A 13,915-nucleotide genomic window follows, 5' to 3' on the forward strand; every position below is an offset into this window, starting at 1 on the left:
GACAAAGTGAATTGTACTTCTTTTCACGTAGAATATCAATTTCGTTAATTCAATGGAAAAGTTTCTCTTTCTGAATAGAATAGAAATAAGGTTAATAGAAGAACCAGTCGAACCGCAATCTTTTCACCGGTTATTTTTCTTTTTTTTTTCTTGCTTTCCTTGAACTTTATCGTGTTCAAGTTTCTTGCGTCGATAAATATCAAAGAAAATATGGTAATTTGTAGGTAAACCTTGTTATTTTTAATTCGGCTGCTACGCGATCTTTCGCATCGCATTTTCATCGATGAATCGTATCGTGATTCCTTTGAGCATTTTACATCGAGAAAAAAAAAACACAAGATGAATGTGTGTTCCCATGTTTTTAAATTTTTTATAAGCAATGGATATAGATATTTGTCATAGAAAGAAAATGAAGAATGTACTTGGATAACGATAATGAATTTTTTCTTTTTTAACAACTGGAATTGTTCGGAAAACACGAATCAAAAAATTACGATTAATAAAGGAAGAAGAAAGGAAGAAGAAAAATTTTGAAAAAGATGGATATACAAGAAGGAAAGAATATTTAATAATGATTCTTGTGTTTGATCAATAATTTATAGTCCTCAAGAGGAAAACGAATACAATTTCTCAAAACTACATACATCACACGAACGAGATTTTGGTACTTGTCGGAATATTCTCCCTCGTGTCATGTTTGCACAGGAAATAGCGAGATAAGTCGTTAAGAAATTCTCTTGGAAATGTAGAAATCTCTACGATTGGTCATCCTGATTGGAAATCCTTATAAAAAAGGAACAAAATATTTGATATACTCGTTTTATTAAAAAAAAATCTTCTTTTTTTTTTATTATTTATCATTTGTATTTGCTATTTTACTATTCATTTATTTCATGAATTACTAATTCATTTTTAGACGAATTTTCTCACGAAGAATAACGACAAGACAGAGACAAATTATAGTTCGTGTAGTTTATGAATCATGAAAATCTTTACGATTGATTATCTCGATGAAATTCCTGCCAGAGGAAGAATAAAATATTTATCTTATATACTTCATTAAAATTTTCTTGCCAATTTATTATTTATCTAGTCCGTCGAGTTTCATCTATTTTTAGACGAGTTGTCTCAGGAATAATCGTGACAAAATAAAGGTAAATTACTATTTGTTCAATTTATGAAATCTCTACGTTTATTGGTTCGATGAAATCTTTATCAGAGAGAGAATAAAATATTCAATCCGCTCGTTTCATTAAAATTTCCTTCCTACATATTTCTTATTATTTATTCAGACAGTGGATTTCCATTCATTTTTAAAAATTTGCTTCACCAATAGTCGCGACAGTGCAAAAGTTTATCATGCTTTCCATGGAGAAACGTCCACCAATTTCTTTTCACAACCATATAATTCGACACAGAAATCTTTTTCCAGAGGACGTTCAATCTCGTCAGTCGTATCCTCGTTCCCTCGTCTATCTTTTAATTAATTAACTTTTTTCCTGGACCACACGCTGCTTCCTTCATTGTTCCCTTCTCTCGTCCCTTCTATTTTTTGATTTCTCATTACCTTCTTACGACACGCGATCGATTAACGAGAATTAGGTCGATCCATGAAATAACACAGTCTTTCCTAGAACAACGTGCAACAAGACAATAAAAACCGGTCAACCGTTCGATAGCAATAAATTTGGAGGCGATGAATTTCTGGCAGGCTGTTACGATTCGTCGATTTCGATTATTCCATCTTTTTTTTTTTTTTTTTCGATGAAATCGAAAATAATAACTATGTGAGGAGGAAAGTATTGAAAACGTTAACGAGAGGATGAACGGATATCGCTTTTGAAGAAAAATCTGAAAGGTAACGAGGAAAATTGTATTGTGTTATATATATTGGAAATACGCGTAGATATATAATATAGATTAAATGTTTTTACTAATTGGTAATTTAATCGATTTGGAATTACCTTTTCTTATAAAGAAAGTTATTATTTGTTTAAATATTTTATTGCGATTCTTCTGTCCGACTTTCTCGATTGAATGATTCGTAGTATATTTTATGACAAATAATAAGGAAAATAATATTACTTAGTTCACCTAGAAATCGATTTTTAGAATTTTTTTTTATAATAGTCGGCATGAAATCCGGTCGAGGCTAGCTATTAACAATAACGATCTAGTATTACATGTTTCATTTCAAAAATTTTAATTACCTAGAAATTTATAGACGAGACAACAATCTTTAATTTCCAAATGTACTCATGCACCGTGCATAAATAGCTTGTATATATTTATATTATATATATAGCATTCGTATTAAAACTTTGTAATTCTATTTCATTCTCTTCGTTTTCTTCATTCCTTTTATTCTGGCACGAAAATATTGAAATCTTTATATCTCCTTAATGTTAATTTCGTTTCATGATTTCCTCTTTTTTCCTATTGTTTCGTAGTGTTCTTTCATTCTCCGTTTTATTGTTAGAACTTTTAATTTTGGCGATCTTGAGGTGTTTTTTTATAATGACTGAAATTCCATCATCCTTGATCCTTGGGATCTCTTGTAGCCAAAATCCTTCCCGTGATGGGATTATCTGAATGTGGCAATTTTTCTAAGTCCTAATTCCATAACTATAGTTGAAGGTAATATAAAAGTTATTCTGATGTATTTTTCTTTCCCAATCAGGATGAATATTGTTCACAGATATAATTAAATTGCAGTGAAAGATCCAAAAAGATAAAAGAAAAATGAAAAAATAAAAAAAGATTATCGTGGTGAGATAATTGGTCAGAAGTAAGTGATACATTTTTTTGTGGTTAATGAATAAATACTATTGATCTATAAATCAATCACTCTAAAATGATATATTATTTTTCATCGATTCAGAATGGACAGAACGATTTATGGAAATAATCTGAACCAAGAAAGAAAAATCTTACGAAACAATTATAACGATTAGACAGATATGATTTTGGTTTTTTCTAATAAATATTAGAAAATATCTATCTAATATCGAATGATTATTATAGCAGTTATTCTAGACGTAGATTTTGAAAATTTACGGACAGATTACAACCCTCGTGAAAATTTCAGGCAACACTTATTCTTTGTAAAGCAAGTTACTTTCTGAAATAACATCTGGTAAATTTCGTGTTATATTCGTTAATATTTGATAAGATACATCAAGAGCTATGGTAGTAAAATCCTTAAGGATTTTAGATTCTGACCTACATGTGAAATATTATTTCAACACGTTTTACTTTATTATATTTTCTGTATACTTTATGACTTTATTATCTATCTTTCTTTTTTATATATCGTGTTTATATTTATATGTAACTTATCTTATCACGCTTATATCCGCACTTTTGTCTCTCGTTACAACGTATCCATATGAAAGGTTTTATCCCATTAAGAAATATTATAAATAATAGGTAATAATTACCTCAAATAATAGGTAATAATTACCTTTAATCATCTGAGCTTCTTAAAAAGATAATAAATAATAAATTGATAATAAATTGATCTACAAATGTCTCTTCATCGATCGACGCCGATGAATGAGTATTTTAATTTATATCCCTGTTACGTATCGCAGAAGCTATCGTACACTTATAAATAAAATCACGGGTAAACTGTTTAATCTCGGAAGGAAAATGTGATAAAACTTCGAACATTTACTCATCTTAAGCCTTCGCTTAAGACTTCTTTTCTTTCCTTCAACCGTATCATCGTTAAAGATAAAGATTGCAAACGGCGGACACGAGTGTTTGTTATCACTTGGGATCAAACAGTGATTTATTGACGATACCACTTTCCCGTTCTTTTAACGAATTCCGAACGAAGATAAAGATAAAGTTTCGTTGTCAACCGATTGATTTATCGTGTTATATAGCTACGAGTCGGTGTTCACCGTTTATCGTAAACATTCGTTCCTTGTTAATTAGAATTTTTTACAATTTATAAAATGAATGATCACTACTATTGAACCAGTGCATCTTAATTTATTACATAATTTATTATAAAATTTACTTTTTTATTCTTATCGATTTATCTTTCTTTCGAAAGTATGATTGATAAAAAAAAAAACAAAATAACCATTGGATAATTAGATACGTAGAATCATGCATGATTCGACGTAGATTCGTGATTTATGACCCTGAGACATCTTGAGAATCCGATAACGGTAATTCGAAGTTGAGGTAAGCACTCTCTATGCGATGAAATCAAATCGAGCTGCTTGATAAATCGTTGATTCGTTTAATTGCTTTTGTTTCCACGTTTTATTTTCAAAGAATAATTACAATTATATTATAACTCCATTATATTGTATTATAACTTCATTCAGAATATTCCCGCGTTAGCGGGAATATTTATTCGTCTTGTCGCTAATGAAACGTCTATGAAACACTAATGAAAGTAATTTAATTCATAATAATTGATAATCATCTTTGGAGAATTTAAAAAATTTTATACATCTCTTTAACGTAGTCTGTGGTTCTCTGAAATTAGCCATGATTCGAATTACGTCTTCCTATTAATCTTCGCCGATAACCGGAAGTGGGTTCTATCCAATAGGCTTTGTTCGAATAATTAAATTCCTGTGGTAACTCGACGAACCTAGATCGACGTTGATAATGTATCGTTGTTAGCCCACGTGCCACCGATTCGATTTATAATTGTTGAATAACGAGGATTTGCGCGATCATCATCCATCAGAATTATCGTCCCTTGTAATAATGGCCGCTCTGTGGCAACATGAGGTTTGCCTCGGCTAATTGTCATATCGCCCCTTTCCATTATGATATCCTATCGTATCGAGAGGTTCTATTCAGATTTGCGACCAAAATTAGATTTATCGTTTAGATATGATCTCTCATCGCGATCTTAAAAATTAGAAATATGCGATATGATTATGGTAATAGGTTTTAATTTGAATTTTTTCAACTTGATGCTAAGTGAAAAATTTTTACTTTATTTAACACGCATGTGAAAATTAGGAAAATATAAGTTTTGGAAAAATTGAAATTTTGGAGCAACTTTTATTTTATAAATTAAGATAGAATTGGTTTGCACTTCATAATTATATAATAATGCAAAAAGATCAATAAAGACGAGTTATCACGAGCAATGATTTCTTATAAGAAACGTGAGAAAGATTTTCGCATCGCGATCGAATTATCAACGATATGAAATACGATTGAATGATAATGTTGATTTGAGCCATATGGGTTTTAAAGAATTAATTAATTGAAGAGAATACTTAAACACTGTTTATTGATAGATTATTAGAATTGATCGAAATAATGAAGCGACAATGGTAAGTATGTTTGAACAAGATTTGAACAAATATTAAGATCAAAGATTAAATTTTAGATTATTTTAAAATAATGAGGAAAAAAATTTTTATCACTTGTAAAAAGAAAAAAACAAAAATAATAAAACTTTTTGCATATTAAAAGACTGTATTTGTATAAGAAATATAATAATAAAAAAAAATCTTGCAATCTAATATCTAATAATTAATTGTACCACACCATGAGGTTGAGGTTTCTTCGAAACAGGGACACTCGAAGGACGAAAATGGTAAACATGTTATTCGATGCAGCTGAAACGATGATCAACATATCATGATATCGATATTGGTAGATATCAAAGAACAAAAAAAAACATATATATCATATTAGTGCACGATTCAATTAATTGATATGTTTTTTGAATTATTAGTTAACTTGAAATTTAATTTTAATCCCTGAAATATTATACATATATATATGTATATATTATACAAATATTTATAACTCACACCTTTCCAATAACGATTGATATATCGCAGTTCGAGATATTTTATAAATCCCAGAGGAAATATCGTGAATCGAGATGGTAAGTTGATGAACATTTTTCATCTCTACGATATCCTTCTCTTTCCTTTGAAAATTCAATGTGCAAAGAGTGAACGGAATTAAATGAGAAGAAATACGACGATGAAGTTTCGAGCAATTTATTTATATCTCTATTCAATTTTAAGTGCGATTCAGATTTAAATTTCGAAGAAAGAAAAGTCGTAAGAGAAAACTTCAAAAAAAGTTTTTTGAAAGTTAAAATTCTTTTCTGTCGAACTCGATGACTGTAACATGAACGAAACAATTCGTGTATATGAATCTTTAATTTAATTATAGATATTTCAAAAGATTTTAAACGAGGATAGAAATTTAAAAAACGAAATTCTATTGAAAAATTCCAACGATTGAAAAACAAGCTTTGAAATAATTTTCTCGACTATAAAGGAACTATAAAGAAAAAATTTCCAAATCAAAATAATACCATAATTTTTAACTCGAAGCAAATGAAATAATGTTATCATAAGTTTGTAAAAAATTTTCCCTATTCTCCATCAGATTATCCTATCCTTTGATGTAGAATTGTAAAATTATGAAATAAAATCTTTATCTGGCAACATGTAAACATTGTGTAACCGTTTAATTTCATACATTCAATTTGATTTCTTTAAAATCGTTGCACATAACTCGTCCATCTGTTGTAAGTACCTGTTAATCGTGATTTCCAAACGATTTTTTTCTTTCCTTGATTATAAGCGATAATAAATGAGACTAGTGATAATGATGGGCAGATAATAGTGAGCGCGATATATGACGATCCTCGCCGTAACCACTTCCATTTTGTTTCACTCGATCGGGTTTGCTTTATCCGAAATATGCGGTTTATCTAAAGTGTTGGTCGGTCCGAGATTTGACAAACGGTGCTCATGGTGAGAAAACTCGATTCGACACGTCTCGTCGTATAGAAGAAGCGAACACGCGAGAGAAAGAGGAGGAATTCGTCGTCGATTACGATTTGGATCGGTCGAAGGAACGATCGATCGTCGAAACCATTGATTTTCTTCGAGAAATCGTCTTGATCCCATCGTGGTAGTTGACGTTCTCCGAGTGCAGACACGTTATTCGAGTGGATGCTCGCTAATTTCGAGGAAATGGAAGGCACGGGAATGATTAATGACGCGGCTGTCCGCCAGGAGAGCAGGAAGCTGTGGCAGTACCTTGCTTCTATTTCCGGTATTTTCCACGAAGATGCTCAACACGCGATAAACCATTTTCGTTTCGATATCCTTCTTGTCTCATCTTCGTTTTTTTTTTTTTTCGATTTTATCCTTTGCAATTTGCTAATTTTTTTAGATTTTTGAGCGAGAGAGAATAATTTCTATTGAATTTATCGTTTTGTTGAAATTTCAATCGTAATTAATGAATCGAATTAGTGGCGATAAATTTATTTGAGAATCTTTCATTATTATTTATATTTAAAAAATTACCGAATATATAATCATTTCTTAAATTTCATGTTTTTTTATTTTTATTTGAAAAATTGAAGAGTTAAAAGATATTAAAGTTCTTTAAATTTTAATAGTTCTAGTTATCTATTATTTACTTCAATTTAATATATCATTTTACTTTCGTTTTCTTTTGTTTAAATAATAAAATCGTTTAAAAAATTCGTAGGAGAAGTTACACAATAATTGATAAATCATAAAATGTTCTCGTTCGAATGAAGAAATATGTTTTGGTTTGAATCATTTGTTCAAAATTAACTAAATCGGAACAATATCGCTTTTTCTCGTTCACCAATCATTATTACAACATTATTTATCAATTAATTAAATATACCGTGCGTTGTATTATTCCACACATATTTAAAGATTATTTTCTCATATTTTCGATACGATCGCGAATTTTTACGTTATCTCGAAGCATGCGTCTTATTGTGACGCAATTTAATAATTGAATTTAAGTGTAATACGAGCGACGAAGAAGCATACATTTATCACATATTAGATAATCAGTTAATTATTCAACCGATTACGAGATTGGTAAATTCACGGAAAAATATATATAAATCGTTATAAAAAAAAAAACGAATACTAAAATTAAAAATTGTATCATTAAGCTTAATTTTCAATATTTCTTCTTTTACCTAATTTAATAGTCGCGCCTTTCAATAATAACCGATAAAATATACCGATTTTTTCTTCAATCATTCTAATTCAACTCTTATTTTCCAGCTTGTTTTTTGGTGGTTGGAGTCGGTTCAGCCTTGGCATGGACTTCACCGGTGCTTCCTCAGCTCTACGCAGCCGATTCATGGTTGGTAATCACTCAGGAAGAAGGTTCCTGGATCAGCTCTTTACTCGCTGTTGGAGCCATTTGTGGTGCTATTCCATCAGGATCGATGGCGGACAAAATGGGGCGGAAAAAATCTCTTCTTTTGCTGGCCGTTCCATTCCTCTTGTCGTGGGGAATTATTCTCGTTGCAACGCAAGTCAAGCTTCTCTATATCGCCAGATTCTTGGTTGGTCTTGGCGTTGGAGCAGGATGCGTCCTTGGCCCCACGTATATCTCCGAAATCGCCGAAGTCTCGACCAGGGGAACCTTAGGTGCGCTCTTCCAATTGTTCCTCACCGTTGGAATTTTCGTCTCTTTTATTCTCGGAAGCGTTCTTAATTACACTTCATTCGCCCTTGTATGCGTTCTCATCATTCTCCTCTTCTTGATTACCTTCTATTGGATGCCCGAATCTCCCGTCTGGTTGGTGGTGAGTAACGAGTTTTTACGAGTTCTTCAATTAATATTGTCTTTTAACAATCTCGTGAATATCTAGGGTCAAAACAAAAAGCAAGATGCCACTGTGGCGTTGTCGGTGTTAAGAGGAAAAGATTACGATCCTAAACAGGAATTGAACGAATTGCAAATGGCGGCGGACGCGAGTTCTGGCCGGAAGCCCAATATCTTTGAAATGGCAAAAATTCCGGTCAACCAGAAGGCCATGATCGCATCCTTCGGAATGATGTTTTTCCAACAAGCTTCCGGAGTGAACGCCGTGATCTTTTATACCGTGATGATCTTCAAAGCATCCGGAAGCTCGATGCCGCCGGAACTGGCGTCTATCTTCGTTGCACTGGTTCAGGTTTGACTTCCTATGCGTCTATCTCGATTAATTTTTTCGCATTAACAAATATCATTCTCCAATAATTTATTACTGATTTATATTATAGATATTAAAATTAGCAAATTATTCAAATGTTAGGAAATCTTACTTTATTTGCGATGAAAATATTTGTTTTCTCGAACAAACAATCTCATCGTTCGATTGTTTTTCTTTCAAATTGCGTTCTAATTCTACGCGAATTAACGAAGCAATCCGCTCGTGAGAGACGTTTACGATATAAATTGTTGTGCAGTTGGTAATGTCAGGTGTCGCGGCGTTGATTGTTGATCGAGCAGGAAGGAAACCGCTGCTCATGATTTCCACCGGTGTTATGTCAGTCAGTTTGATCGCGCTTGGATACTACTTCAAGCAGAAAGATAGCGGAAATGACGTCACCTCGCTTGGCTGGTTACCATTGACTTCCTTGATCGTCTTTATGATCGCTTTTTCTATTGGGTAAGTAAGAATCAAAAGTAACGAGTAACGAGCGAAAATGGAAGCAATAATATATTTCTTTTACATCGATCTCTAATTAGAAGGATCGAATCGAATCCGAATATTTTATAGAAAGTTTGATGGAAAGATGGAAAATTTAATCGAAATGTTCCCAAATCTTGTTCAAATCTTTTTTGAATTCAGTTCTAATCTTAGATTTGCGTATGAATTCTGTATATAAATTCTCCAAATGAAAATGATTTGCAACTTTTCATTTTCTATTGAATTCTAACGAAATTCTTTTTTTACCTAGATTGGGCCCAGTGCCATGGATGTTAATGGGTGAACTGTTCTCCGCTGAAACGAAAGCAGTCGCCTCCAGTGTTGCGGTCATGCTGAACTGGTTTATGGTATTCGTCGTGACGAAAATGTTCCCCACGATGAACGACGAGCTAGGAACCGATATGACCTTCTGGATTTTCGCCGCGATCATGGCTGCTGCCACGGCATTTACGCACATGCTAGTCCCAGAAACCAAAGGGAAAACTTATCAGGAGATTTATAAAGAACTTCAAGGCACCGCCGATATCCCCATTCAAATGAAAGCTGTCGCTTAAACGTCAATGATCATGATTTTAACGTTAGAAGGATATTTAAACTTTCTCCATGTCTTCATATTTTTTTTTTTTTTTTTCTACAATATCATCGCGATACCACATCACTCCATTATCATTGATCTTTTTTATCGATCGCCAACGACCGTGGCCTATATTCTCTTTATTATTCCATCGAAAAAAGCTCGTCATATCGACGAGATCGCGATATGGAGATCCACTTCACGAATTCTTGATTTAATTATTTTACCGATCGAATGATTGCTGTTAGAACAAACGAAAGATGCTCTAGATGTGTTCGAGCGGAATGCATGCTCTTGTAATTGTAATTGTAAGTGTAATCGAATATGGTTTCGACTATCGAAATGCTATCCGTTCGTTTCAGGACAATAATTTTTATCTCATCAAAATGCCAACATCCATAAAAACTTCCATCCCTCCGCATCATCGATATCTCTTGATATCTCTTCAAAAGTATCTGTTGAAATTTTCATGATTATTGCACGTCACGATATCCATCATCGATTCTCTTTTACCCTAGGTCATCATATACTTAACTTATCCTTTTCTCCTCGTAACCAATTTGTTCTCATTCGTCAAAATCAATTAGAAAGATTAATTTCTATCCGAGCGAGAGGAAAACAGGCACAGTCTCTCGTTTTTCGATCGTTCCATTTCGTAATGTCTGTAAGATCCCATGGAATGTGTCCATACCCGTTATCATTATCACGAGTGGAGCATTATCTCGATCACGTATCATAATGGAAAGATTCCTCGCTGCATTCGCGGAGCATTCTTAGTTACCATCGTTCTTTTTTTTTTTTTATTTTTATTTTTATTTTTATCGATTTCTCGAGAATGTGTTGATTACAGGACGGGTGTCGATAATTGCGATAATAGCAATCGAGATTATCGACGATTTGATCGAGGCGTAATTCGTCGTACTTATCTCTTTTTCGTTTTTTTTTCCTCTTTTTTATTATTATATTTTCTATCACAATTAATCGACATTGCTTTCATGGATCTTGATAATCCCACTTTTTGTCAAGAACGAATTTGATCCCTTCATTCATTAATTATTTAATATATTATTATTATTATTACATACATGACAACAAGCGTTCGTACAAACATTTTTACATTGTGATAAAAATGGAATAAAATTTATTCGGGATAAAACTTATACGTAACAACGTAATTCTATTTAAGTAGAATTAGCTTCGAAAACGAATAAATGGAGGAACCGAATCATGTTTCCTCCATTTCTACGTTTAATTATTTTATATGTTATACGTTAGATATTAAATTTATATTTGACCATCCATTTTAATTATTCTTTTCTGTTGTAAAATCATTCTTCCATCTCCTTCGTAATTATTCAAGATTAATTATGAGTTAATCGCCGTCGAGTAGCGTAATAAATGAACGAAATCGCGAACGTATATTTTTGGTATAGCGATCGTCAAGACGAGTAATTTTCGTTGTAATTAAAACGCAATTATAGTCGTCGGTAAAAAGAAATTCAATGTCGCGATTAAAAATCTCACGTGTGATGTACAATTCCAACGAATCGGCCATTTTTTTCTTCGATCAAGATTGTTTTAAATACTCGAGAAAGTCGGATATTCGATGTAACTCGAAATCCGAGTACTCGACAATCGTCCCGTTAATGTACGTATTTTCACGTAACTTTGTCTGTGAAAAATAATACTCCAAATAATCGTAACCACGACGAAAAGTTGAGAAAATATTGATTGTCTATATTGCATATCGTATTAACACTTTTTTTTTTGCATGTTGCGTACATTTATTCATTTCGAGTTATGAAATCGTAATAATAATAACAATAAATATTAAAGCTATTTTTTAAAAATAAAAACATTCCGTGATTCACAAGTGATGCAAATAAAACGTTAATTTGTACATGGACAAATATACGTATGAAAATTGCGATGTTCCATTACAATAAAAAAAAAAAAACGGCAAATTTCCAATAAAAATTGTAACAATTCGTTCAGATGCATCTAAACGATGTGATTTTTATGACAAATTATTTATTTTTTACCGATATTTGTACTTAATTTAAACTGTACGAAATAGAATTTTTTTCTAATTATCTATATTGTGTGTGCAATAACTTAAATAACTGTCAGAAATGAATTTTATCGTATTCCCTTTAATTGTAAAAATATAGGATATGAACGTTACTCGAATATCAATTCTGCGAAATTTCATTTCGAAAAATCATTTCACCTCTTTGAACGAATTGATACAAAAGAAGAGCAAACAGAAATCGAAGAATAAATTATCATTATTGAAAGTGTTGGACGATAATGTATCATTATATATACCGCAATATATCGTGGCTCGTAATTAATGATCGTATAATTAATCAGAGAGGGAAAATTTGTCTCAACCGACGAGTTTTCCGCAAAGATCAGTGGCTTAATGGATCATGTTATTGAAAAAGTGGCGTACGAATCATGGAAAAAATTTTCCATTCGTATTAACGCGCAACTAGAATTTTTAAATTATCTTAAATTATCCTTGTATGAAGATCTTATAGAAACATAAAGAAAATGTTGTATCAATAAATAGTTCTATGATGTTTTTGAAGTGGTTATACTTGTATCGCAATTGTATCGTTCAAATATATTGTTGCAATCAAGTATCTTCTATTAACCAATTAAAAACCTCACTGGACTTTAATTCGTTGCATCGTTGTACTATGATAACGATCGAAATAAATTTGGTATTTCATTCCTAGAATTATCATCAAGCAACGCAGTTTGCATATTCTTCGTCAAACACTGGATATACACCTTTGAAGAAAACGCTGACAAGATTCGAAATAATTTCGACTATATTCGTCGTCAATCGTTCGAAAAACCTGGCACGTTAACCCAATAGTATTTAGACGGGGAATTACCGAACAAGAATTCCCAGATGACTCAGAATCTCCTACCTTACTTCCTTCTACTTTCACTTTGTCTCTACGTTCCCTCCTCTCTCCCTTCAAAAAAAAAAAAATCCCCGAAGAATCTTACCTAATCCGATATTCGCTCTGCAATCGAATCTTTGAAACGTGTCGCCTAATTCTATTCATGGATACGCGATCGGCATCGATCATCGACAAAGAGCATATTCCAGCCAGAAGAAGAAATCGGCGAGCGTAAGTTTCCATGCAACGTGACAATTTCCGTACACGCGGATTCAGCGTGTGGCGGTTGTGCATCGGCAATCGAGCATACGCGCCACACATCGAGGAAAGGAACAAATGGGGAAACATTCCGCTCGATGTGTTCATGGGCTGGACGTCTATTCTCTTCTCTTATTGTTACGAGTCACCGGAACGAGATAAAAGGATCGATCACGTTCAATTGAACGACCATTTTCTCATTCAGATCGTATCGAATCGCGTGACCCCGATCACCACGTTCGTGGCCGTGAAGCGCCATTCCTATCTCCGTGTATTTTGCGTATCGGCTCCGTTCAGCCGAATTCGGAGCCGAGATCGAGCTAACGCGAAATTCCGTGACGTGAATTGAACGTAACGTATATGTCGGTATTACGTGGGATTGTACGTGATGGAGCACGTGTACTCGAGAAAGATCGAGAATCGACGCGACGAAAGTTTTGGGTCAAGTGTTTTGCATGTCGATTGTTGTTCGATTCGTAGGGGATTTTAAGGGATTTTTGGGTGATTCATTTTAAAACACGATTTATGGATGGAATTTGTGATTCGAGAATTCGAAGAAGTATCATTTCTATGAGGAAATTTAGTTTTCGGTTAATCTTCTAAAAGAATGGTTGATCTTTGAGTCGTCGTCGATCTTTGAGATTGTTGAGAATTAAGAATGTTGGCTTGTTGTAT

General features: G+C 32.8%; 1 protein-coding gene across 1 annotated transcript; it reads left to right on the forward strand.

Moving 5' to 3' along the window:
- The first annotated feature begins 6,668 nt into the window (after nt 1-6,668).
- On the forward strand, nt 6,669-12,161 carry LOC100870881 (facilitated trehalose transporter Tret1-2 homolog). The gene is made up of 5 exons (XM_003697040.4): nt 6,669-7,068; nt 8,070-8,599; nt 8,666-8,971; nt 9,246-9,448; nt 9,741-12,161. The coding sequence occupies exons 1-5, from the start codon at nt 6,966-6,968 to the stop codon at nt 10,042-10,044; spliced, it is 1,446 nt and encodes a 481-aa protein (XP_003697088.1). The 5' UTR covers nt 6,669-6,965; the 3' UTR covers nt 10,045-12,161.
- The last annotated feature ends 1,754 nt before the right edge of the window (nt 12,162-13,915 follow it).

This window comes from Apis florea, unplaced genomic scaffold (genome assembly GCF_048593485.1).
Source record: "Apis florea isolate Af1SG1 unplaced genomic scaffold, ASM4859348v1 contig_3367_pilon, whole genome shotgun sequence".
Classification (NCBI taxonomy): domain Eukaryota; kingdom Metazoa; phylum Arthropoda; class Insecta; order Hymenoptera; family Apidae; genus Apis; species Apis florea.